The sequence below is a fragment of the Neophocaena asiaeorientalis genome, unplaced genomic scaffold, assembly GCF_003031525.2.
Source record: "Neophocaena asiaeorientalis asiaeorientalis breed wild unplaced genomic scaffold, Neophocaena_asiaeorientalis_V1.1 scaffold280, whole genome shotgun sequence".
Taxonomy (NCBI): domain Eukaryota; kingdom Metazoa; phylum Chordata; class Mammalia; order Artiodactyla; family Phocoenidae; genus Neophocaena; species Neophocaena asiaeorientalis.
In genome coordinates this window covers 6,221,892-6,249,698 of record NW_020185321.1, presented here as the reverse complement: position 1 = coordinate 6,249,698, position 27,807 = coordinate 6,221,892, and the positions used below count along the sequence as shown (strand labels likewise).

General features: G+C 41.1%; 1 protein-coding gene across 3 annotated transcripts; it reads left to right on the top strand.

The window, feature by feature from the left end:
- The first annotated feature begins 259 nt into the window (after positions 1-259).
- Positions 260-26,985, top strand: ZNF793 (zinc finger protein 793). 3 transcript variants are annotated; one of them, XM_024733926.1, is made up of 7 exons: positions 260-357; positions 1,684-1,825; positions 8,917-9,038; positions 13,699-13,744; positions 20,073-20,202; positions 20,723-20,818; positions 24,025-26,985. In XM_024733926.1, the coding sequence occupies exons 4-7, from the start codon at positions 13,730-13,732 to the stop codon at positions 25,005-25,007; spliced, it is 1,224 nt and encodes a 407-aa protein (XP_024589694.1). In that variant the 5' UTR covers positions 260-357; positions 1,684-1,825; positions 8,917-9,038; positions 13,699-13,729; the 3' UTR covers positions 25,008-26,985. The 3 variants fall into 3 exon arrangements, with proteins under 3 accessions (XP_024589694.1, XP_024589693.1, XP_024589695.1); XM_024733925.1 differs by having other exon boundaries at positions 291-430; XM_024733927.1 differs by lacking the exon at positions 260-357 and adding an exon at positions 446-615.
- The last annotated feature ends 822 nt before the right edge of the window (positions 26,986-27,807 follow it).

Sequence of the window (27,807 nt, the reverse complement as noted above, 5' to 3'; positions counted from 1 at the left end):
GACGCTAAAAGCAGCAGTGACGTCTATGTTTAGGGACCCCGGAACACTTGCTTTTCCCCGCCCTAAAATAGCCTAATCGTCTAACAAATGGCCTAGTCATTCGCCGTACGGCACAGATTCAAACATGGCCGCCCCCAGAAAGAGGTTGTCAAGCAGGCGCGGCCATCATACCTGCCATTAAAATTCAGAAACCCAGAATCCTGTTCTCTGGAAGATTGCCAGGTGGCGACCGACAGCCTCAAAGTTGCGACTGAGTCTGCGCACGGCCACTCCGGATGGGAAATGCTCATACCGCGGAGAGGCGGCGTGGTGCGGCAGTTTCAGGTTATGGGCGCGGATGCGGGGAAAATGGGAAAGGTCAGTGTGAGAAACAGTCCAAATTCAGGACCTGTGTAGGAGAGCGACCAGACGGCTACGGTGGCCCAACTGGGTCAGTCATGGGAACCCGTAAGGCTCAGAGACTGAGGGTACTGAAGGGTTAAGTGATTGGGCGTCCGAGCCTCTTGGGGGAGGGAGTCTGTGGTGGCGGGTTTGTGTGAGTCAGTGTCAGTGTCTGCGAAGAAGATGGATTGGGAGTATATGGGAATCAATAAACGAGGGTTCTTGATTGAGAGAGTGCGTGGGGGTCAGTTTATGGTGGTCTTCAAGGGTCTGAGGCCAAGTGGGTTTCTTCGAAGACACTAATTTGAACGGCGTTAGGGCTCAGTGATCAGAAGCCTGAGGAGTCAGTGATTGGAGGTTCTAAGTTCTGTTTGGGTACCTGGAACTGGTGATTGTGGAAACTTCGAGGTTCAGTTCTGAGGGTGGTCAGTGAGGATCAGGGTTTGGAGAAATCTTTAGGCCATCAGTGATGAAGACTTCCTTTAGATCATCGATGGGGGTATCTGAGGGCATCAGTGACTGGACTTTTGTATATCAGGGAATGGGGAATAGAGGGATCAATGGGGGGGAGGTGTCAGTGACTGGGACTGTTAGTAATTGTGGGGGGAGGTAGGACAGTGGGAGTCCGCGATTGATCCCCAGTCTTTGGGATAGCATTGGAGATCAGTGTGGGTTCGCCATCACGGATCTGTGTAATTCATTGTTTCACTGTTCGGCGATCAGAATGGATCAGTGAGTTTTGTAGTCACTGACTAAGTGGCCTTTGATGGTCAAGTTTGGCATTCCGGGATATCTGTGACTACAAGGACCTCTGGGAGTTAATAGATTGGAGACACCGCGTGTGTCTGTGATTGGGAGGCTTAATGGGTGTTGGTGTTGAGGCTTGCAAAATGCAGACGTTGGGGATGGGAGAGTCAAGGATTTGAGGCTGCAGCCTTGCACAGTGGGAACACACTTCACCCAGGTGACATGCCCCAGCTGATGAGCAACCAGTTCCGTTCAGTTCGTTAGGGTGAAAGCCCACTTCAAAACTCTTTTTGAAACCTCCCTCTCTGGGAATCCCCTGGCGGTCCAGTGGTTAGGACTGTGTGCTTTCACTACTGAGGGCCCAGGTTCAATCCCTGGTCGGAGAACTAAGATCCTGCAAGCCACGGGGAGCAACAACAACAAAAAAAGAAACCTTCGTCTCCCTTTTTTACTGTTCCCCACATGAATGAAAGTGCTTTGAAAAGATCAAGTGTTAGAATTCTCTAAAGTAACATCTTGTTAAAAATGCATATTTCTCCTAATATTTCCTTTAAGGTTCTTTCTGGAAAATGTAATGACACGTCCATCTGTGACAGCATCCCAAGAGTCAGCCTGGTTTCTGGAAATCTATTCTGACTCCATGGCAGCTAGGATGGATGTAACTTTGCCTGTGGTTAGAAAACAAAGGGTTTACTGAGTAAGTATCTAAACTGATGTAAAAGATTTTGCTGAAGGAGCAAACCTTGAGAGCATTCGGAAAATACTTTTATCTAGGCTTAACTTAAAAATAATGTTCCCACCACACACACACACACATACACACACACAGACACACACACACACACACAAAGAAAGAAAAAAAAAGTTATTATGTGAGATGATGGAGATGTTAACTAACCCTGTTGTGGTAATCATTTTGCAATGTATACATGTATCATATCAGGGCATTGTACACCTTAAACTTACACAGTGTTACATGTCAATTATATCTCTATAAGGCTAGGGAAAAAAAGATGAATTATGGAAGGAAAAGAAACTGGATCTAGAAGTTACTGTGTTCTAAGAATTTCTTTGCTTCGTTCTTTGTATTTTAGGCATGGTATGTTTGACCTCCGTGAATCTGTGCCATATAAAATCCTGGTAGAACAATTCAATAACTGTAAATCCACAATAACAAGCGCAAAAACAAAAGTTAAAGCTACTTTTAGAAACTGTTCTTCACTGAAATTAAAGTCAAACTAATCGTGATTAAGATGGACTGAGACAAAATTACAAATGAAATGCAAATATGATTTTGACCATTAGCTTATTAAAAGGGTGAAATGCTTAAACAGTATTTTAATTGTTTTTATAAATATTACGTTCAATCCTTATGTAGTCTTTAGACAAAACACAATGAGTATATCACCTTAAGGAGCAAAGGAAGTTGAGAGTAAGGCAGGTAACATCTTTCAGAAGCCATACATGTCAAGCTTTCATTTTTAGAGCAGACAGTCTCTGATTTTTCCTTCCACAGAATCAAAGATACAGACCACATATGCAAGGGTAAGGAGTTAGGGCATTTTCTTTTTCTTGTAGCTCTTTTCCTTCATCACCTACACTGTGCTCAATGCCAGGTGTGGGAGCAAATACTTTTTCTTTTTTAAGTTTTTAACATAAATCTTTTATTGAGATATAAAATGCATAGAAAAATATACATACAGCTCAATGAATTGTCACAAAGAGAACACCCCTGGGTGTTCAGATCACAAAACAATGTTCTAGCACCCTGAAATTCCATGATACCCCCTCCCAGTTACTACCCTGCCACGGGGAACCATTATCCTAATCTAACATTACAGATTAATTTTGTCTGTTCTTGAACTCTAATTAAATGGAATATCTATACCTGATGGGGTGGCAGTATGTGACTCTATGTGAAACATTTTTTTAAGTTTGAATACAGATTGTTTCATTTTATTTATGCAAGAAACATTTTTCCAGATCGTTTCCAGATCTGGACACAGATACACAGACAGTCAAATGTTCTTATGTTAAGGCTACAGCTCAGTGAATTTTTACATTGCAGAGAACTGTGTAAACACAACGTAGGTCACGATATACATCATTTCTAGCATGCCGAAGCCTTCCTTATCAGTCAATGCCCACTGCTGCCCCTGGGTCTAATTCAATGGATTAATTTTGCCTGTTTTTGAACTTGACTTAAATGGAATCATAGAAATAATCTGAAGCCAAAACATTCATACAATGTGGAAGTTTTGTCTGAAATTCTGAAACCAGACACACACCAGGACAAAATTCTCTTCTATAGCCCTGGCTTGGCCATTTGAGATTGCCTGTTTTCTGTTATTCCCTCTGGAATCCAAAAACATAAACATTTAAGTGAACCCTGCAGTTTGGGGTGAATTTGGAGTCAGGATCCTGTTAATGAAGTTAACAAGTTAAGGCTGATTCTTCTTTGTAGGTAATTTGGAACGGGACCTCAGAGCCCCCTGGTCAAAATCTCTTAGCCTTTGGAGACTGACCGTTGGCTGCAGAGACTGAATAAGGCAGCTTGAAAAAGAGCCTGCAGGGAATCCCTGGTGGTTCAGTGGACGGGACTCGGCACTTTCACTGCCGTGGCCCGGGTTTGATCCCTGGTCAGGGAACTAAGATACTGCAAGCAGCGGGGCATGGCCAAAAAAAAAAAAAGCCTCCATGTGGTTGCCTGCCTCCATTTGACAGTAAGTTGTAGACATGATAGCCCTTTTTACCCCTAATGTGAATTTCCTGAGTACAAGAACATTTTCTTATGTGACCACAATATAATTATCAAAAGCACGGACGTTAACATTGCAACACTATTATTATTAAAAAAAATTTTTTTCACATCTTTATTGGAGTATAAATGCTTTACAATGTTGTGTTAGTTTCTGCTGTACAACAAAGTGAACCAGGTATATGTATACAAATATCCCCATATCCCCTCCCTCTCAAGCCTCCCTCCCACCCTCCCTATCCCACCCCTCTAGGTGGTCACAAAGCACAAAGCTGATCTCCCTGTGCTATGCAGCAGCTTCCCACTAGTCATCCATTTTACATTTGATTGTGTATATACATCAGTGCTACTCTCTTACTTCATCCCAACTTCCCCTTCCCCTTTTGTGCCCTCAAGTCTGTTCTCTACATCTGCATCTTTATTCCTGCCCTGCCACTAGGTTCATCAGTCCTGCTTTTTAAAATTCCATATATATGCGTTAGCATACGGTATTTGTTTCTGACTTACTTCACTCTGTATGACAGATTCTAGGTCCATCCACCTCACTCCAAATAACTTTATTTCGTTCCTTTTTATGGCTGAGTAATATTCCATTGTATATATGTACCACATTGTCTTTATCCAGTCATCTGTTGACGGACATTTAGGTTGCTTCCATGACCTGGCTATTATAAATAGTGCTGCAGTGAACATTGTGGTACATGTCTCTTTTTGAATTATGGTTTTCTCAGGGTATATGCCCAGTAGTGGGATTGCTGGGTCATATGGTCATTCTGTTTTTAGTTTTTTAAGGAACCTCCATGCTGTTCTCCATAGTGACTGTACCAGTTTACATTCCCACCAACAGTACAGGAGGGTCCCCTTTTCTCCACACCCTCTCCAGCATTTATTGTTTGTAGATTTTTTGCTGATGGCCATTCTGATACCTTGTTGTGGTTTTGATTTGCATTTCTCTAATGATTAGTGATATTGAACATCTTTTCATGCGTTTGTTGGCCATCTGTATGTCGTCTTTGGAGAAATGTCTATTTAGGTCTTCTGCCCATTTTTGGATTGGGTTGTTTGTTTTTGTGATATTGAGCTGCATGAGCTGCTTGTACATTTTGGAGATTAATCCTTTGTCAGCTCCTTCATTTGCAAATATTTTTTCCCTTTCTGAGGGTTGTCTTTTCTTCTTTTTTTTTAATTTTTTTATTTTTTTGCGGTACGCAGGCCTCTCACTGTTGTGGCCTCTCCCACTGCGGAGCACAGGCTCCAGACGCGCAGGCTCAGCGGCCATGGCTCACGGGCCCAGCCGCTCCGCGGCATGTGGGATCTTCCCGGACCGGGGCATGAACCCGTGTCCCCTGCATCGGCAGGCGGACTCCCAACCACTGCGCCACCAGGGAAGCCCCCTGTCTTTTCTTGTTTATGGTTTCCCTTGCTGTGCAAAAGCTTTTAAGTTTCATTAGGTCCCATTTGAAACAGTATTATTATTGTTATCATAGTAGCATCAAGTGAAAAAAACTCAAAAACGAAACACACAACATAAGAGCTGTGAGTTGAGTTTTATTCAGTGTCTTACTGAGAACTATAGCCCAGGAGACAACCTCTCAGCCCTGAGGAATTGCTACGAAGAGGCAGGGGAGAAGCCAGTATGTATATGATTTTTTTTGACTGGGAAATACATGTAGTCAAGCATAAAAAGATTATTGCTAGTCACAAAGAATAGACATCTCAAGTTAATGATTTTAGTTCTTTTCTGTGTATGGAAGAATTTGGGGTCATTGAAATTCTTAGATATGCATCTTAACTATCGAGGTGCCCTTCTATCCAAAGCACAGAGTGCCTCCTGTCTTTTCCATTCTCAATTTCCCTCAGGGCACACTGTCAGTAGGCACCCACAGTGGCTGATGACTTGATACTTGTAGAACTGGAATGGTGAGCAACATTTTTTGTTTACAGCTGTCTCATCCACAGACCTTATTTAGATTTCTTTAACTGTCCCAATAATGTCCTTTATAACAATTATGTTTTTCTGGTCCAGGAATCTAATCCAGGATTACATGTTGCATTCAGTTGTCATGTCTCTTTAGAGTCCTTTAATTGGGAATATTTTCTCAGTCACTTTTTGCCTCTTTTGACCTTGATGTTTTGAGGAGTACAAGCTAGTTATTTTTATAGGATGTCCTTCAATCGAGTTTTTCTGATTTTCCTTATGAAATATGTACATTTCTGATTGCTAGTTGGAGTTATGGTGTGTCCTCAATGTCCCATATCAGGAGATGCATGATGTTGGTTTGTCATATTGCTGGTAATGTTAACTTTGATCATTTGGTTAAGGTTATCCACTGTAACCTTAATAGTGGGTTGTCTACCATAAAATTATGTTAATAAGTATCTTATGGGGGCATTTTTTGAGACCATGTAAATAACCTCAAACTTTCATTCACTAGTGTTAATATTATCCTTTAATGATTGTTGCCTGAGTCAATCACTACTGTTATGGTTGCCAAACGATGATTTTCTAATTGTATCATTCTCTTATATTGATTAGCTGGAGCTTTCCCTTATCCCCCATGTATTTATCAGTATAAATATAATAGTGCATCCTAGTTACATATAAAACAGGAGCTACACATTAGAAACTTACAAGCTGTTTACACTGTTGAGTTAGATCATGAGCCAGAGCTCAAACCTTCTAAATCTCAAAGAAAGCATCTTGGGAGATTGACTAGTTTACAGAGAAAGAGTTGTCAGATCATGTGATAAATAACCCACATAGACAGGAAACCTCTAGGGTCCCACTCTGGCCAGATAGATTTCTAAAGTGCTGTCACAGTGAGGGATTTGGGAGCTAGAGAAGGAAAAGAAACGGACTGTCAGAAATGTAGCAGAACTGTCAAAACCTGATGAAATGATCCATACATATTGTAAAACCCAAGTCATGGTTTTGTTGATCCTGTGACAGTATATCATATTGTATTTTTAAAAACTCATGGTGGAAAAGGTCAGATGAGATTATGTGGGATAGTTTCTTCAATTGAGTTATACCAAACTGTGGGTAGTTTTCTGTGGTTTTATTTTCTGTCTTGATTAAATGTTTAATCAAAGAAGTGAGAAGATATATATGAAAAATGGAAGGAATCAATAGATACAAATGGAGAAATTAATGAGTTGGAAAAGAAGAAAGGGAAAACTGATAAATCTGATTTTTTAAAAATCAAAAATATAGATTAAACCACTAGCAAACCTTATCAAGTCAAGAGGAAATTAACAGATATACAAATAGTGCAAAAAAGGAGAACAACCATATCATTAAGAAATATTTTTGTAAAACTTTACATTAATATATTTTCAAGGCTGGCATGCAAAGAATGATTTTCTAGGAATATATGGATATACGAAAATTCCATACAAAGAGAAGGAGAACTAAAAGCTGTGCAAATTTGAAATACTCAGAAAGGTACCTGTACACCACCTCCTGCCATTCCCTATTTCTCTTCTCAAGAAAGCAAGACAAGGCTTAGATAGTTCAGTTGGTGTTTGAGATTTGAAGTAGCTTCCAAGTAACTTATAATTCTTCAAATAGTTAAATTCTCCAAGGGAATTTATAAAGGAGGAGAATGCTACCACATGTTTTTATAAAGTCATCATTGTTGCTGTCAACAAAAAATTAATCAGTTGATCTAAGAAAGAAATGGAAAACTTTATTCAAGCCAAATTTAAGGACTATAACCTGGGAGGAGCATCTCAGAAAGCTCTGAGAAGTCAAGGCACAGTTATATAAATGTTTTGAGACAGAGGGCGTACAGTAAATGATATATTATTGACAGTTTACACAATCTAGATCTAAGCATCATCGTGGCCCCTTACAAGATCAAGAAGGAATGTTATCTTTTAAGGAGTTGTCTGGTTGATGCTAGGAGAATGTTGCTCTTTATGGTTGAGCAGGTGTTTCTGCCCATGGCGGAGGTTTGGTTGATGCGTAACCCAGATACACAATGCACAACAGCAGAGAGAGGAAGCCAAAAGTCAGAGAAAAATTTTTATGTTTGAATTTTTCCTTGACAGAAAATATGGATTTTATTTCACATTGCACTGATTGTAAGACTAGAAGAGGTGGTATTGCATAAGAATACTATAGACCAACTTTGTGAATATATATGCAAAATCTTTTTTAAAAAATTAACAGTATATTCAGATGATAATGGATTCTGACTGAGAGGAAATTCATTCTAAAGATTTAAGGAAAGTTCAATGTTTTTTTTTAAATTTAATTTTATTTTTTATACAGCAGGTTCTTATTAGTTATCTATTTTATACATATTAGTGTATACATGTCAATCCCAATCTGCCAATTCATCACACCACCACCACTCCCCCACCCCCGCCACTTTCCCCCCTTGGTGTCCATACCTTTGTTCTCTATATCTGTGTCTCTATTTCTGCCCTGAAAACGTACAGATTGCCAACAAACACATGAAAGAATGCTCAACTTCATTAATCATTAGAGAAATGCAAGTCAAAACTACAATGAGATATCATCTCACACTGATCAGAATGGCCATCATCAAAAAATCTAGAAACTCCTGGGTTTGGTTTGGTTTTTTTTCTCAGTTCCCTGACCGGGGATTGAATCCGGCCCTCAGCTGTGAAAGCCCGGAATCCTAACCACTAGGCCACCAGGGAACTCCCATGGGTTTTGTTAAAGGAGGTAACTTTTGGAAAGCCCCTAAGGATGGGCTTTTTAAAATTACCATTTATCATTCCTGTTTTCACAGATGAGGAAAATGAGGCCCAGTGAAGTGAATTGTCTGGACTAGATCCCTTCAGTCAGTTAAAGGAATCACTGGCTTCAGACTTCTGTCTGAGTAACTCTCAGGCTCAAGTTCTTTCCAGAAGTTCCCCCTGCCCCAAACCCGGAGCATAGCCATCATTCAGATATGTCTACTGCCCAGTCTTCTGCAGGCTTCTTCCTCTTAGGTCTCAGAAAGTATTTGGGGAGGGTCTGTTTGATGACTCTCACCATGGGCTCTGCTTATCTTCAGGTTTCCTGAGTGCCCTGTACACCTTTGGGTCCCACCACCTCGCTGGACAGCAGGGCTCTCCGTGGGGCCCACAGGACCTTGGACACGTCTACAGGAAGCCCTGTCAGCAGCTGCAGCTGAGGGTGAGTTACTGTTTTTTAAAAATATTTATTTATTATTTGCCACACCACAGACATGCAGGATCTTAGTTCCCTGACCAGGGATTGAACCCTCGCCCCCTGCGTTGGAAGTATGGAGTCTTAACCACTGGAACCCCAGGGAAGTCCCAGAGGATGAGTTACTGTTGAGAAATAGAGCCGTGAGAGCCTAGCAGACCAGGTAAAAGACTCTCTGGTCCAGGAGATGGGAATTTGGGACAAAAATCCCCTTCTGAAGGAGTCACCTAGGATCCAGACCTCTTGCCAGAGCAAAGATTCCTACGTAACAGGAAATATCATCATCCCTGAGCCAGAAGTTTAGCAAGACTCAAACTGTTGTCTCTCCTTCCAGGGAACCTCCATGGCTACATGGTGGGAGAAGGGTTGGCCCCAAGATTCAGAGAGACGGGCAGAAGTGAAAGGGGAGGCAGGGAAGGCCATGTTCTCTCATGTGATAGGTATGTTCTCTCAGGGGAAGGGGACATTTGTCCAGCCCAGTGCATTCTGCCATCTTGTAGTGTGGCATGTGGCCAACCCACTCCCTTATTTTTTTCTGGCCCTGTCTGGACTCTTAGCTGCATAGCCATGGAGACCAGGCTGAGGCTGAGTAGCCAAGTCCAGGCAAGTGAGGGAGGGAGTGTAGTGGCCCAAAGCTGGATTAACTGCCCCAAGCCTTTCCTGACAGCTCAATTCCTAATGGAGAGTTCAGTTCTCTCAGAGAACCCCATCCCCTTTTCGAACCCTCCTGTGACTTCCCTCATAATGAAAAAAGGCAGTGGGAAAATGAATGAAATATGTAAACAATGAAATGCATATGTGTTACAGTTACAGATTAGAGTAAGAAACATCTGCCACCCAAATCGAGCCACTAATAATATTTTATTGTATTTCATACCAAAAGTTTTTCTACATATATATTTCTTAAATAACGGGATTGTGGGGTTTTTTTTGTTTTTTAAAACTTGAGATGTAACTTACATAGAGAATAACGTGTAGCTTTATGAATTTTTCCATATATGCACCCTCATGTACTCACAGCCCAGATCATGACAGAGAATATTTCCAGCTCCTCAAAGGCTTCCCCACTTCTCCCAAGCAGCGCCTGCCCAAAGCCATCACTTAGGTCAGGGTTGCCTGTTTCTGAACTTCATATAAATGAAATTGAAACAAGTTGATCATACCTTGTTTTTTAACTGCTTTTTTGACTTACAGGTATAACTTGATTAATATATTATTTAAGCAAAGAAGTATCTGTATCTAATATTCAAGAAAATCACTTTTTATTTCTTCTGTAGGAGAGACAGGAATCTAAATAGTTCATCTTAATACCATTGAGACAAATTTGTTATATTTGTGAACAGGGTGTTCCTTAACAAAAGACACATAAGGGAGCTCTCTGGGTGATGGAAATGTTCCATATCCTGATTGTGTGGTGATTACATGAGTGAATAATTTGTCAAAACTTATCGAACTGTACAGTTAGAATGGGTTCATTTATTATGTGTAAATTATACCTCAGTAAAGAAAAAACATTTTTTAAGACACAGTAAGCTCATTGCTCAGTCTCTTCCACTGCTGATACGATAGTTAAATGACACTTTCACACTAACCATGCTTTATGACTTATGCTTTATGACCTGTACAGTGTTTCAGTGCATTTAATGGATATTTATTGTCCATTAAGAGAAAAGTAAAACATTAACTCACTTAGCACTGTAGTGTTAGGAATTTTTCCATATATGTACCGTCATGTACCCACCACCCAGATCATGATAGAGAATATTTCCTGCCCTTTAGAATTATTCTCTTTTTCAAAAGATGATATGTCAGTAGTTCATGAGAAAGAACTTCTGTAAAACAAAGCAAGGAAAATATATTCATTTGGAAACAATTTTTTCCCTTAAAACTAGTGTCTTCTGCCAATCACTAAACTAATTGGAAGCTGTTCACTTTCCTTAAAAGGAGAAACTCATAATTTTATTCACATTCTTTCAGAGGTTCAGAAGGGCTTCTAGAATTTCCTCCTCTCAGAGAATCTTTACTTTTTCTTAGTAACAACTTGAACAATTCCTCATCAACACTATTGGAATATATAAGTAATGCAAACAACAATTTTTACCAACATTATTAAGATATTGTATAAAATTCTTCCTAGCTTTTGAATAATTTAGTAGGTCTGGACCTTAGGTGACCTTGAGGCCTCAGTCTTCATCCTGAGGTAGTTTGACCCAATGAACCCTCTGTATTATTAACATTTGGCATGCCTAGGCTATTTTACCAAGAAAGTTTACCTCCACTTGTCCGATTAGGACGAGTATTATCTCAGTTCGAGGATGATAATATTATAGGAATTTCACCTTCAGTGCTAAGCTCACCATGTGGGCAAGCTTAATATTTAGGGACACTGAAGTCCTTTTATACTTATGTGACATTTGGAATAAATCATTTTTAAATTCTCAGGCTTACTTGACACATAAAAGTATAAAATTAAGTAAAGTCTGTTCTTCCAGCCGTGGCCAGTTCTTCTCAGTCTCCTCTGGTTAATTTTCTTTATCTCAGAATTGACCAACTGTAAGAATAGAGAAGTCACTGATTAGTGTCGGAGGGATTATTCATGATTACGTAAAGAAACCTCAGGACAGTCATTTGCTAGACGTGCTTTTACAGGAGAGAACATCAGGATAGTCAAATGGTGTGAATGTCACTATACTCAGGAAAAGCTCTTCTCTGTCCTGTAGGAAAATTAGTCTCTTCTTTTTGCAAAGGAGAGATACTAGTTGCTCTGTTTTAAAGGTTGTCCTCCTAGACTGTTTCTCAGTGGGCAAAGCCTGGATCTGGGGGGAATCAGCTGTGGGGTTGACAAAGTTGGAGTTGTCAGCCATCAGGGCCGCAACTCAAGAATGCCAATCAGGAGACAAACTCTTGTAGCCCCACAGTGGTGGGATGGTTTTCCTGCCCTCAAAGGCGTGAATCAGTTCTGGTGGATGTATATTTCGTCTGAGCCTGGCCTTTTGCTTTTTGCCTTTCTTTTCCTTTTCTCTTTTACTGAGGTATAAAATACATAGAGCAAAATGTACAAATCATAAATATACAACTTGATGAATTTTTAAAATACATATACACACTCATTTAACCACCACTTAGATCAACATTTCCATCACCTTAGAGCTGGGGTTGGCAAACTCTAGCCCTCTAGCCAAATATGGCCTGCCATCTGTGTTTTTAATTAGTTTTATTGGAATACAGCCACACTCATTCATTTACATATTATTGTCTATGGCTGCTTTTGTGCTACAACAGCAGAATTGAGTAGTTGTGGAAAACTCCATATGACCCCCAAAGCCTAAAATATTTACTGTCTGGTCCTTTAAATGAAAAGTTTGCTGACCTACCTTAGAAGGCTGCTTTCTGCCCCATCTCAGTGACTCATTCCCTTCCCGCATTCTGACTCTGTCACCATATTATTCGTTTTACCCATTCTGGAACTTTCTAGAAATGGAATTATACAGTATATTCTCTCCTATGTTTGACATCTTTCATTTGGCATAATGCCTGTGAGATTTATGCATGTTGTTGCATGGATGTCAGCAGTTCATTCCTTTTTATTATTGAATAGTATTTCATTGTATGGATGCATCACAATTTATCTCGTTCTCCTGGGCAGTTTCTAGTTTTGATTCACTATGATCAAAGCTGCTATGAACATTCTTACATTAATACAAGTGTTAGTTGAACAATATTCATGTATTTCTCTAGTATTTCTCTAGTATATATCCAGGAATGGAACTGTGTTCAGCTTCAGTAGATATGGCCAAATGGTTTTCCAAAATGGTTGAACCAAATTACAGTCCCCTCAGTCATGTGTGAGAGCTCTTGTTGCTTCTGGATGTGGATTTTCAATTCCAGGCTGTAGATTATTGGCAAAGTATATTCAGGCCTATTTATAAGGTTTCTCACTACTGTGAGTGAAAAACTTAGAACATTCTTAATCAATGTTTGGTACAAGTTTAGTTCCATATTTCCTAATACGGTGGATGTTTGTTCTCATCTGTTAAAAATTATTTTTCAGAGAATTCCCTGGGGTCCAGTGGTTGGGACTCAGCGCTTTCACTGCAGTGGCCCAGGTTCAATCCCTGGTCAGAGAACTAAGGTCTGGCAAGCTGCACAATGCCCCCGAAAAAAAAATTATTTTTTAATGACAATACTTAATAAACTCCTGGGTGAATAACAAGGTTTAGCCTTTCAGTAATTATTTGTACCATACTTTAAGTAACTATTAGTTTTATTAATGTTACACAGTTATTTTACTTTGCTTTGAGTTTTTTATGTAATATTTTCATTACAGATATAGAAGCCCCTTTTCCAGAATATACTTGAGGCCAGTTATTTAAGTTTTAAGGATTTTGTTTTTTAATAACTTTCAGTTCTTACTTGGTAGCAACTTTCGTTTCCTGGTAAGTCTCTTCTGTGCATCCACATTCTGAATTGAATGGCAACATTTTTTTCTTCTACCCCAGTGATCTAAAGCATGGGTTTTTGTCCAAGATTTACAGGGAATTTGCAAGTTCTAAAACAAGCTTGGTCCCTCACAGCTCTGTTCTCTTTCTCCATCCTCCTCCCCAACCCTCCATCTCTGTCTTCACAGGCCGCAGATCTTTTTCCAAGAACAACAGAAAATGATTGAGTACCAGGTAAGTGTGACATTAACGAGCCAACTTTCGGGACTTCCTTGGTGGTCCAGTGGTTAAGACTCCATGCTTCCAATGCAGGGGGTGCGGGTTCGATCCCTGGTCGGGGAACTAAGATCCCACATGCCGCACGGCGTGGCCAAAAAACAAAAAAATGAGCCTACTTTCCCTTCTTGGGGAAACTGTTCTAGAAAAAAATATATGCATTTCAACCACATATGCCTTGTCATAGGCTGGGTTCTCAGGAAAACAAACTTGGGGATGGAAATTTGCACACAGAAGTTTACTAGGGAGGCTCTTGGAACACCTGTAAGTCAGTGAAGGAAGCAAGGTGGGCAGAGGGAGTTGTTGAACAGAGACATCAGCTGATCTTATAAGATGCTCTGGAGCTGAGATGGTCCTCAGTGTTGTCCTGAATGGAGGCAAGGAGGCCTTTGTATTCTGAAATCAACCAGTCATTGGTTGTAGGCTGCCCCAGGGAGGGGACATAAACTTGGGTGGGGTCGCTCCCTTTGGCCAAGGGAAATTCTCTAAAGGTTTCACGCCGACAACAGCCAGCCATCTCCTAGCAGCTGGGAGAAGAACCTCGGTACTGCAGGGAGATTTGGGTGGAATACCACAGCCTCTCTATACACATAGACACAATGGCCAGATACTTATTACACATACTACTCTACCCTTTTTTCCCAATTAAAATATCCTAAAGATTGTACCATATTAGTACTAAGAACCATGCCTTTTTTAAAAAAATAATGTACATAATGCTCCATCATATGCATGGAATACTTAACCTATCCCCCATATTATGGACATTTTGGTAGTTTCCAAATTTGATATTTTAAGCAATGATGCAAGGAACATTCTTTGTTGGAATACAGATGTACAAGGGGAGAGTCCAGTGAGAGTCAACTGTTGACTTCCTGGTAGCCCAGCAAAAAGGCAAACACAAACACAGCCCATGACTTGCATTGGCTAGAAGGAAGAAGTGTATTGTTATTTCCAAGAGAAAACTAGCTTTCCAGGGCACTTCTTTTTTAAGAAGTGTCTTAGACATTGATGTTCCTGTGGGTTTGAACCTTCTCTGGGGCCTCTGGGGGTGGTTTCGTCCACTCTTAGGTTGATGCTGGTGCGTCTGCAAGTGACTCCCACATCTGTACCTAAGCTGAGGCCTCCTCTGAGAGCTTCAGACCCCTTTGCCCAACATCTGCACCTGGCTGCCCCAGAGCACTTCAGATTTAACGTGTACAAAGTTGAACTCTTGATTTCTGTCTCCTCTTCCCTGTTTCTCATCTCAGGAGATGGTACCATCCCACCAGGCAAGCCAAGGCCCTGAGATTTTCCCTTGACTTCTCCCCACCTTCCACCTCTCACACTCAGTCACCAAGTCTTGCTGATTTTACAGCCTCAGTGTTTCTTCCATCTCTCTCCTCTTCATCCCTGTGTTTGGTGAAAAAGACATGGCCTTTTAGGTGCAGGATTACGTCTTTTCTGCTTTGCTCTGTTCTATTCCCTCACATTCTGTTTCATCCTATCCTATCCCACTCCACCCCATCCCATCCCATTCCAGTTAGCTCTTTTTGGGAAATACTGCCCAGAACCTGTCGCTGAGCCAGGTCCTGTGCTCTGTGATGAAGCCTGACTGCTGCTCATGCACTACCACAGTACGTTGTTCTGGCATCAGAGAGGGAGTCTAGTTGGTACCTCCTTTGCATGGGTCTTAGGGTCTCACGTGCCAGCTTCCATGGCCTCCACCCTGGTTTTGGTCCTGCCTTCAGATCCATCTGCCTGGGCCACTACTCAAGTGCTACTGTTGCAGGAAAAAAGAGTGGGGTACGAGAGGGTGGTCACATCCCAGGTCTCAGGTGAGTCCCTGGGTTCTTGGCTTCGCGCAGGAAAGAATTCAAGAGCAAGCCACAGTAAAGTGAAAGGAGGTTTATTCAGGGAGATACACACTCCACAGACAGAGTGTGGGCCATCTCAGGAGGCGAGAAGCACCAGGGTATGTACGGGGACTGTCAGTTTTTATAGGGGTGGGTAATCTCATAGGCTAGTAAGTGGGAGGATTATTCCAACTATTTTAGGGAAGGGGCAGAGATTACCAGGAATTGGGCCACCACCCACTTTTTGGCCTTTTATGGTCCACCTTGGAACTGTTGATGGCACCTATGGGTGTGTCATTTAGCTTGCTGTTGTATTACAATAAGCATATACTGAGGTATACTGAGGCTCAAGGTCTAGTGGAAGTCAGTCATCCACCATCTTGGACCTAGTTGGTTCTAACCAGTTTATGTCGTGTCCCCAGTGGCTGTCATTCTTTTAAAGGTTGTGCCCTGCCCCCTTCCTGTCTCACCACCTTAGGACCCAGCATTCTTCAAGGAAACCTACAGCCTCCTGAGAGTGGAGAGTGGCTGCTCTCAGCCCTTTCACCTCTGTGGGGCCCTATCAATGCTTCTTCCCTGCGGCCACTCCCAGAGACAGTGGGCCAGTGCCACTGGCACTGTGTGGTGCACTAGGGCTCTCCACCCCACTGACACCCAGGCACAGGTCCTGGGTGCCCCCCCCCACCTTTTTCTCTGTCCTTTAGAATTGTTTTCCCATTCTTAACAGATTTTTAAATAATGATTTACAATCTTTTTCTACTTAAAATAGGTGCTTTTATATTGTGCTGTCATATGCCAGGCACAGTTTATAAAGGCTTTACACATGTTAACTCATTTAAACCTCATAATATAATAACTAAGAGACACACACTATTATTATCTCCATTTAACAGATGAGAAAACTGAGGCACAGAGAGGTTAAAGAGCTTTCCCAGGGTCACTCATTTAGTGGCTGAGCCTGTATTTGAACTCGAGCAGTCCTGCCCCAAAGTTCATACTTTTAACTGATCTGCTCCATTGCCTCTTGCGTCTGTCAGTGACTGTAAAGCAGTGGACAGCAGTCCACAAAACCACCCTCACTTCTGACAGCAACTGTAAGTTGAGAGGTTCCCAAGACCCTCGGGTTTGATAATTCGCTAGGAAGACTCACAGAATATTATATTCACAGTTAGGGTTCATTACAGCAGACGTATATGGATTAGAATCAGCCGAGAAAAGAGACACTTGGGGCAGAGTCCAGGAGAGTTCCACACACAGGACTTCCATGTGTCCTCTCCCAGTGAGTGTGGGCAGTGCAAAATTCTCCAGCAACCGTGTGTGACAATAGAGTATTGCCAACCAGGGAAGCTCACCTAAGCCTTGGTGTCCAGAGTTTTCTTTGGGGGTTGGTAAACTAGACATGACTGACTGCTGACTTCAGTTTCCAGCCCCTCTGGAGGTTGAGCTGATTGATGTCTGTGAGCCAAAGCTTCCCCTCAAAATCATGTTGTTAGACTATCTGGTGTGGCCCAAGGTCCCCAGGTAAACAGAGACACTCTTACCTAGGAGGATGTTACAGGGGCTCAGAGATTAACTTCTAGGAACTGAGGGCAAAGGTCAGGCCTCTCCTTGGGCATGGTTAAATTCTCTACTATACAGTCACTTGAAGATAATATCTTAGGTACTAAAGAAAAACCTGTTTACTCACAGGAGTAGAAGAAGTTTTTTCCCCACACCAAACAATTCTCCAATTCTATGCAGACCCTACGAGTTAGGGGGTCAGTCTTACAAGACTGCCTCCCACTTCAGATGCCTATTTGATATCCCAGGTGGTCACCTGAACTTCTGAGTAGCCAGCTATAAATTGGGGGTTCCCATGACCCCCTCTTCAGTTTTGATAATTTGCTATAACTCACAGAACTCATGGAAACACTTTACTTACTATTACAGGTTTATTATAAAGGATATTATAGAGGATACAAATGAACAACCAGATAAAGAGGTACGTAGGGTAAGGTACAGAAGGGTCCTGAACACAGGAGCTTCTGTCCCCATGGAGTTTGGGGTGCACACCCTCCTGGCTGTGTTCACAAACCTGGAAGCTCTCCAGGGTTTTTATGGAGATTCCATTATTTAGGCATAATTGATTAAATGATTGGCCTTTGGTGATTAGCTCAATCTCAAATCCCTCTCCCCTCCCCAGAGATTGGGCAGTGTATGGCTACAGGTTCCAACCATCTAATACCTGGGTGGTTCCTCTGGCAACCAGCCCCCATCCTCAAAGAGTTGTATCATTAGTATAAACCCTGAGATGATTGACACGGGCTTGTTACTACTAATAAAAGACACTCCTATTATTACTTCTGTCGCTCTGGAAGTTACAAACATTTAAGAAGCTCTGCGCCAGGAATCAGGCAAGAAGATCATCCAGGGCTCAGACCTGTGTCCCCTGCATTGTTGGCAGGCGGATTCTTAACTACTGCGCCACCAGGGAAGCCCTATATTTCTTAATATATCACAATATCACAGATGCCTTCTTAGGTTAGTACCTGTGGGTCTTTCAGCAGCTATCTGGTTCCGGGGCACTGGGCTCTTTGGAGAATTTGTTCTCTGTGCCCTAAACCAGAGGACTGACTGCCCGGACAGTGTGATCTGAAGCTTGCCAGGCTTTGGAGCCTCCTTTCCAAACTTCCTCCTCTGGGTCTCCAGCTGGACTCTTCTGCCATTGGCCTCTTGTGTTTTAGTGTCCCTTGGGGCTCTGGCCTGAGTACCTGCTCATCCTGTCTCCTTGCTGAGAGAGACCACACTGTGTGACAACTTTAGCTACCACTTCTGTGCTGATGGCTCACACAGCTTTAGCTCCGTTCCTGTTCTTGTTCCTGACATGACTCATGTCCATCCTGCTGCCTGCCGAGTGTCTCCCCCTTTGTGTCCCCAACACACCACGTCCTCTTTGCTTTTGCAGTTTTTCTCAGCTGCGGTTGAGAATGGTGACCAGTGTCACCCAGTTGCCTTTGAGATACCACAAAGGTAAGGGTGTTACCCTTATACCTTCTTCACACCCCACAACCAGTTAAGGTACAGGTTCTGCTCTTCTTTACATTGGTTCTTCTCTATATCACTGTTTCCGTCTTACTTGTGAACATCATCTTCCACCTAGGTTAGTACAGAGTCTTTCCTTTCTTCTCGCTCCAGGTCACCCACCACATTTCTCTTTCCATCCATTCACTTTCAAACTATCTGTGAGTTCTGTAGCTCTTGTAGGCAGTATTACTTTTTTTTGTTTTGCAGTATGCGGGCCTCTCACTGCCGTAGCCTCTCCCGTTGCGGAGCACAGGCTCCGGACGCGCAGGCTCAGCGGCCACGGCTCACGGGCCCAGCCGCTCCGCAGCATGTGGGATCTTCCCGGACCGGGGCACGAACCCGTGTCCCCTGCACCGGCAGGCAGACTCTCAACCACTGCGCCACCAGGGAAGCCCGGCAGTATTACTTTTTTATCCAGTCTAACAATCTCTGCCTTTTTGGAGTGTTTAATCATGTATTAAATAACCTTATAATTTAATATAGTTTAATGTAATTATTGGTAGGATTGGATCTATATCTTTTTAGCATTTAGTTTTCTATTTGTCCCATCTGCTTTTGCTTTGTTTCTTTTCTCTTGTGTGTGTGTTTTTGTGCGGATTAACTGAATAGTTTTTAGAATTTTATTTACTTCAATACACCTCTTTGCACTGAGTTTAGTGATTACTCTAGGGAACAATGTCCCTCCTTAACTTTTCACAGTCTGCTTAGAGTTACCATCGTACAGCTTGACACGGAATGTAAGAAGCTCACCACATGCCTTCTAGAGTGTGCTTTCTACACACCCCACTCCCTTGATAGATTTCTCATTGTCTTAAAGTCCATCATTTCATCACTCACAGGCCTCTGTACTCTCTCCTGTAACTGAGTGACTTGCCATCCTTAAAGTCACTGTTTGGCCCCCATGCCTTTGTTCATGCTGCTCCCTCTGCAAGGAAGGCAGTTTTTCCATCTCTGCAGAGAAGATTCAGCTGCACATATCCCTTAGCTCTGAAGCCTAACTAGACCCTGATAATTTTAGTGGACCATTCACTTCTCTGCATGCCATAGCCCAGATGTCCTGCTGTCACAGCTCTTACCCTTTCACCCTGAGGGCCTTACATATTGCTCTCCCTGCCAGGCTGTGAGCTCCTTGAGGTCAGGTGCCACCCATGACTGTGTCCCCAGCAACCAGGACTGGGTCAGACACAGTCTTCAGTCAATATGTGTTGACCCAAATATAAATGACAGTGGCTTCCAATCCCATCATATATAGTCCAAAGCCAGGAATATAAAAGGCATCCTAGATAAATGATCGTAATAAGCTCTGACCTATGAACATTATAAAAAGTCAGAACCATCCACCTCTGCCTACACTTTCCCCACATGACTCAATGTCATTTCATCTTCAGCAGAGACCTGTGTCATTCAAGGATGTGGTCGTGGGCTTCACTCAAGAGGAGTGGCATAGGCTGAATCCTGCTCAGAGGGCCCTATACCGGGATGTGATGCTGGAGACCTACAGCAACCTCGTCTCAGTGGGTAAGAACAGCTCTGCCACACAATCTAGATTATGCTTGAATGACCACCTTTCCTTTTTCAGTTGCTAAAAGTAACTGAAGTACCTAGAACCTCTGAAGTACCAAATACTTTCTATGTCTCAGACACTGTTTAAGCCACTTTTAAAATATTAGCTCATGTAATCCTCATAAGAGCCTTATATGGTAGGTACTGTTAGTACCACTATTTTACACATTTGGGAACTGAGGCAGAGAAGGTGAAGTAACTTGCCCAGTGTCACCCATGCAGTACATAGCACAGCCAGAGCGGGATTTGAACCCCAGCAGTCTGGCTGCACAGTGTGTATTCCTAACCCTTATACTGTGTGCTTCAGTGAGCTCGGCTTGAGTTTCAGTGGTCCTGGATTACTGCTTCCTTTTGAGTTCTGGACAAAGTGTATGTACAGTCTCCTCCCAAGTACAGTGTCTGCTGTGTAGCCTTTAATGCTGCCTGAGAAGACCAAGGAGCTCAGTCCAAGGCCTGGATCATTTCCCTGGAACAGGTTATGAAGGCACCAAACCATATGTGATCCTCAGGCTGGAGCAGGAAGAAGCACCATGGATTTGTGAGGCATCATGCTCGGGCTGCCACTGTCGGGGTAAGTATGACAAATCCAGCAAAAGACATACTAAGGGAGGCTGGCACCTTTGGGATTTTGTTCAGGGTCCAGCTTTTAAAAGGCTTAGAGCTTTGAAAGCTGCTGGAGACATTTCTCTGAGAGCTTCAGCCTTCTTGGTAACCCTTCAGCCTCCATGCATCCCACCTCCCTGTGTGCTTGCTCCATCTCCTTTTCTCCAGAATCCTTGGCCTCTCTCCTGAGGTTATCAGTACACTTTCTCTTTCACATTCAGGCATTCTTACAAATAAGCTTCTGTGATTCTCTTTTTCTTGCCGATTCCTTCCTATTCTCTATTCTAACAGTTTTTGGGTAAAATGCCCCAGACCTGCCTGCCATACTCAGAGTCTCACTTCCTATCCTTTCCTTAATCCCTTAAGTTATCCCTGAGTCGCTTAATTTCCTAAGTCACAGACGGGGAAGCAGTGAATTCCAGGAAGTGAACAGGGACAGTTGGGCAGTGAAGGAGACGCCTGAGTTTGGACTGTCTTAACCACTTCTATTTAATTTTCAGAATAACTGCCCCTCTCCCATCAGCTGTATAAAATATCTCAACAATAATCCCTGGTATCCTGAGTGTTGGTAACCTACTCTTTAGAATGCCTCTGGACTTCTGCTTCTCCAATAGAGTCATGAGTTTAGCAAGAAGAGTCAGTGCCATCTGTTTCTGGATCTCTTTATGCCATTTGTACTTAGTGTTATAATCACATGATTGAATTAAATATTATATAAACCCCAAAAACATTCAAGTCATTTCATGCTTCTCCCCAAAATAATGTCTTTGAGATTACCACCATCCAGCTTTCACTGGTTGTAGTAGTAGCAGCAATATCATTAGAATTTCTGGCCAACACTCAGTGTGTGCTCACTTTGTGCCAGGTCTGTTCTCAGTCCTTTACATATATCAACTCATTCAACCCTTACAATACCTGTGAGGTGTTTATTACCAGCCTTTATTCCCCCATTTACAAATGAGCAAACAATCACAGAAAGGTTAAGAAACTTGTCTAAGAACATATAACAAAGTAAGGGACCAAATGGGGATTTGAACCCAGGTGGTCAGGCTCTAGAACCAGTATTTTTTTTTGTAATTTTTTGGCCATGCCACGCAGCATGTGGGATCTTAGTTCCCCGACCAGGGATCGAACCCGCTCCCCCTGCAGTGGAAGTGCAGAGTCTTAACCCTGGACTGCCAGGGAAGTCCCTAGAACCAGTATTCTTAACCATCACACTCTGGTGCCCTCTGAGGTGAATTTTGCTTCATGAAACTGCTCGTCAACCTTCCTGAAACCATTGTAACCTGGCTATCAATGACTTTTCTTTTCCCTCTTTCAAGAATTTTATATAATAACTGCCAAAAAATAGTATCCAGTCAGCCCTCCTTTCTAAGTTCTCTGTATCCTCTATTTCCCCGGCTGCAGCCCAGCCTTTTCCTTCCAAGGGACTACTGCATTTTCTGTTTTCCAAACTTGATTCTCTTCTCAATGGTGTAACTCCCTAAAGAAGTCATCCTTTCTGAGACCATATGATGCTCACAACCGGCCTCTTTGACATTTTGCCACCTTTTGTCCGCCTTGTACCACCTAGGCTCCCCTACCCCCCATTTTACCAGTCTGGATCATCTCCACAGTTATGTCCACTTATCCCTGTTTTTTGTCGAGCAAGAACTGAAGTCATCCTCTTTTTTACTTGCTACCTCCCCTCCACCCCACATGCACACAAGTGCATGCATATATATACCTCACCTTCTCATTCCAGAGTTTTGCTACCATGAGCTCATTTTGAAGCTTCTGTCTCTGTCACCCTAATTGTTCTACGCTTATGTGCTAGTTTTGTCGGTTTTCCTTTGAGAAATTACTTTAAATCTTCCTGTCTACTTTTCATTTCCCACTGACATCTCCTAAAATTGGACCCAAATTACCTCATGCCTGAATGTCTTTAAGTTAGGGGTTCTTAATCATTTTTGTGCCATGGAACTGTTAACCATTCTGGTAAAGCCTAATAGACCCCTTTTTTACATATTGGAAAAAAAAAAAACCCTTAAGATTACATGAGATACAAATTACTAAAATACAGTAATTACTAAAATAAAGCTAGAAAATGCAATATCAAAACATTAATGATGTTAATGATATTAATGATAATAGTAGATATACTTCCTTATTTATATATTAAATTATGAGATCTCCCATCAGGTCAAATAATTGTCATGATCTCAAAGTAGAGATGATTGTAAACATATTTTGAGAAATCTGTGACAACTATAGTGTGACATGAAAATACCTTATTCACAAACTAGGACAGTTACAGGAGCTAATACTACTGTGTTTTGTTGTTCACATTCATAATCAAAGGAAATGCTCAGTTGTAGTTAGGACAGATTTCTATATACCAAGTTAAGAGTTCCTGCTTTAAATTCTAGTTAGCTTCGTTGATTCCTTCTTTTATCTAGTTCATCTTAGAGCCCTTGCCATTTATATTATTACTAACTAGCTCAACATAAACTCTCTGACTGCTGTAACAGTGCTTGTCAAACTCTTAATATGATAACGAAGCATCTGGGCAACTTGTTAAAATACAGATTCTGATTCTGTAGGTTTGGGGGTGGGGCCCAAGATTCTGCATATCTGCCTACATATCAGTTCCCAGATGAGGCTGATGCTGACCATTGAGAACCACGCATTGGGTAACAAGGTGCTTTATGACATTTAAACCCCTTTCCTCTGTAACAGAGATCAGCAAACTTTGGCCTATAGGTCAGCCACCTAATTTTGTGCATAAAGTTTTACTGGAACACAGCTGCACCCTCCTTACATTTACATACTGGCTGTGTTCTCACCATACAATGGGAGAGTTAAGTAACTGTGACCGAGACCATATATCCCACAAAGCCTAAACTAGTCGCTGGTCCTTTAAGAACATGTTTGCCAACCACTGCTCTATAATATCTTCTCATCTTCAAAATTATTTCTCTCTATCATCTATGACATGTTTCATTACATTTGTGCCAGTTTCTGAATCTTCTATACTCGTATAATACTTTTCCCTGCATTGGTGCCTTTAGTTCTGATTCATGCTCTCTATTCATATACTGTGCACCCTTTAAATTTTTAGGGCATTTCTCAAATAGTTTTATTCCAGGTCATAATAACAGATTCATAAGGAAAGGTTTGCTGTACCTTCTCCAGAAAACATTTGGCAAGGTAACGTCCAGAAGAAAAGACGGCAAGACATGCTTTTGAGGCAAGGTACATTCATCAGCAAGAAAACGTTGCCCAAGGAAAGAAGCCATGAATATAATAAGTTTGGGAAAATATCACATCTGAGCACTGATCTTTTTCCTTCAATTCAAAACCCTAATAACTGGGACTCTTGTGGAAAGAGTGTGAACCATAATTTAGACTTGAATGGTTTTAAGAGAAACTATTCAAAAAAGCAAGATGAGTGCTATGGATATGGGAAATTATTACAACATACAAAGCATGATAGAAGACCTAATGGAGAAAAATTCTGGGAATGCAGTCACTGTGAGAAAGCTTTCAGCCATAACCCAGCACTTATGTATAAACCAGCAGTAACCAATTCTCTTGTGTACAAACGGAAGAGGGTTCCACCTACAGAGAAACCCCATGTTTGTACTGAGTGTGGGAAAGCCTTCTGCTACAAGTCTGAATTCATTAGGCATCAAAGAAGTCACACTGGGGAGAAGCCATATGGATGCACTGACTGTGGAAAAGCCTTTTCACATAAGTCAACCCTCATTAAACACCAGAGAATACACACTGGGATAAGACCCTTTGAGTGTTTTTTTTGTGGAAAAGCCTTCACCCAGAAGTCACACCGCAGAGAACATCAGAGGACACATACAGGAGAGAGACCCTTTGTGTGCAATGAATGTGGGAAGTCATTTGGTGAGAAGTCATACCTCAATGTACATCAAAAAATACACACAGGAGAAAGACCCTATCGTTGCAGAGAATGTGGAAAATCCTTCAGTCAAAAGTCATGCCTCAATAAACATTGGAGAACTCATACTGGAGAAAAACCCTATGGATGCAACGAATGTGGCAAAGCTTTCTACCAGAAGCCAAACCTCAGCAGACATCAGAAAGTTCATGCTAGGAAGAATGCTTATAGGAATGAAAACCTAAAAATTGTAGAAAAACCTTGAGCAAGAGATCCTATTTCATTATATGTGGAGGAATTCATCCTTAGGAGAAATCTCATTGATCTAATGACCAAGTGTTTTATCATAAGGCAAGTCATGCTCCAATTGTGACAGAAAATTTTATACTAAAGATTATAGAAAATATTTTATAAAACATAAACTTGTTCATTCTGGCTTATGAAAGTTTAAATGATAACAGAATACAAAATATATGTGAAGAAAATTAGAGGTATATTATGGTATGTCCCACAGTGAGCCACATAATAAGCACTATTTATATTTTAGAATTATAAATGTGAATTTAATAAATTATGAATATCAAGCACATATGTAGAATGCCATTCACCAAACTTTTTTACTCTAAATATCACCATTGTCTTTTGGTGTCTAACAATGCAAAAAACAATAATAGTAATAATAATAATATGGCCAACTATTTTTTAAAAAAGCTTTAACATATTAAACCAGCACATTTTCTCCACCTTTTCTAGCACAACTGGCTTTTTAATCAGGAAGAAAGTAAAATTGAACCAACAGCACAAGCCATACAAAAAAAAAAATTGGAGGCGGACTTAAGATTTAAAATTTTAAAATAACAATAAAATTCTTGAAAGAAAATGAAAGGAGACTACATGTACAATCTAGGAATTGGGGGAGATTAACTTTACCAACCCAGGACACTCAAAAGCTGTTAAAAAATAAATATTTGACTACATAAAAAGTGCAATCTTTTGCATGGCAAAAGATGCCATCAACAGTCAATAAACAACGATTTGGGGGAAAATATTTGCAGAGCCAGTCAGAGAAAGAGTGGTCTTCGTACTGACAGGAAAAAAATAACCCAATAGCAAAACATGGCAAAGAATGAATAGACAGTTGAGAGAAGAGCAAATTCAGGTGGCTGATGGGCTTATCAAAAAAATGGTTAGCCTCAGTAGTTGTTGGAGAATGCAGATTAAAGTTATAATGAGATAACAGTATGCAATCAAGCTGACGAAAAAGAGCAGGAATGCTTTTTGCTGTCAGGACAAAAGGTGTTCTTAAGACACTGCTGGTAGAAACATAAATTGTTACAGCTCTTTTGAAAAGCAATCTGACATCTATTATAACTTAAAATACTTATGCCACTTTGTGCAATCTTCTCTTAGAAGTAAAACCCCAATACATAAGGGACATGTACATTTATTGTGAATTGTTCCTAGTGGCAAAAAACACTAGAATCAAAATAAATGCCCATCAGCAGGGAAATTGGAAGAGGGAAGGAACTATAGTATATCCATTCCATAGGATGTTTATATAGCCATTAAGGTGGACAAGTTAAAACTATGCTAGTGGACCTGAATGGAATTCCACAATGTTTCCTTGAGAGAAAAAAGCAAGGTAGAAGTGTGTAAAATGACTCTGTTTTTGTAAATCAGTTACAAAATGCTTCTAGGTGCTTATGAGTGATAAACATGTATCATATATGTTTGTGTAAGATTTTATATGCATGGAGAAAAATATAGAAGAGTATACATTGGGTTCGGGGAAGGTGGGTGATGCAGGTGGATAATGGGGTAGTCAAGAGAAGGAAAATGAAAGCCCCAAAGAAAAATTATGTAAATAACTGAACCAAGTATGATATGTCAAATATGTGATTAAGAAATTTGAGGGGGAAGCTAGAACTCTACTAATTTGTGGAGATATTTGTGGTATATTGTTAAGTGAAAAGAGAACATTTCAGAATAATGTATATGAATCTATTTTTTTAATTAAAACACGTATATGTGTACTTATGCATGTGTGTGTTTATACGAACAAAGAGAACAGTGTGGAGGGACAGATATAAAACAAGATATTAACATTGGTTACCCTGGTGGGGAATGGAAATGTAAGTAGTTTTTAAATTTATATATCTTTGTATTGTTTTACTTGTTAACAAACATATATTACTTTTGTAATTTGAAAAACAAAATAAAGGGGGGAAGAGTGTTTTGAAATACATGGCCTTGCAAATGTTTTTATTTTCTGACAAGATGGCACTCTGGCCTGGTCTATTGCCTCTCCCCTAGCTCAGTCCTTGGGATATCACCAGAGTAAAAGAAAATGTGTAGATCTAAAGAGCAAAAGGCAATACTTTGAGAACCCCTCAAGTAAAGATTTTTTTGATTTTATTTTGAAATAATTTTTGACTTATAAAAAAGTTGCAAAACAGTTCCCAAATATTCTTCACACAGCTTCCCCTAATGTTAACATCTAATATAACCATAATACAATTATCAAAACCAGGAAATTAACATTGATATAATACTGGTAATTAAACTATAGCCCTTCCCACTGATGTCTTCATCTAGCCCAAGATCCAGTCCAGATCCCACGTTGCATTTACCTGTTATTTCTCCTTAGTCTCCTCCAGACTATGATAGCTCCCCAGTCTTTTCTTGTCTTTCATCACTTAGACACTTTTGAACAATACTGGCCAGTTATTTTGTAGAATTGGGGTTTGATTAACTGGGTTATGCATTAATATTACAGAAGTGATGCATCTTCAGTGCATCATATCAGAGGGTACATGATGGTGATAAATCTTATTGGTGATGTCAACCTTGATCATTTGGTCAAGGTGCTCAATGTCAGATTTCCCCACTCTAAATCTGCCATTTCTGCCTTTGTAGTTAATAAATATCTTGGGCAAGACACTTTGCAGAGAATTTTTTTTAAAAACATATTGGCCCCAGAGATTCTGTTTGATTAGCTCTGGCAGAGGGTTCAAGCATCCTCAGTAATTCTGATGGTCAGACAAGGGTGGAGCTGTGGTATGGAT

Coding starts and splice junctions, on each gene's coding strand:
- ZNF793 (XM_024733926.1), top strand. Junction 20,203..20,722: donor CAGCAACCTCGTCTCAGTGG/GTAAGAACAGCT, acceptor TCCCTGGAACAG/GTTATGAAGGCACCAAACCA. Junction 20,819..24,024: donor CTCGGGCTGCCACTGTCGGG/GTAAGTATGACA, acceptor TACCTTCTCCAG/AAAACATTTGGCAAGGTAAC.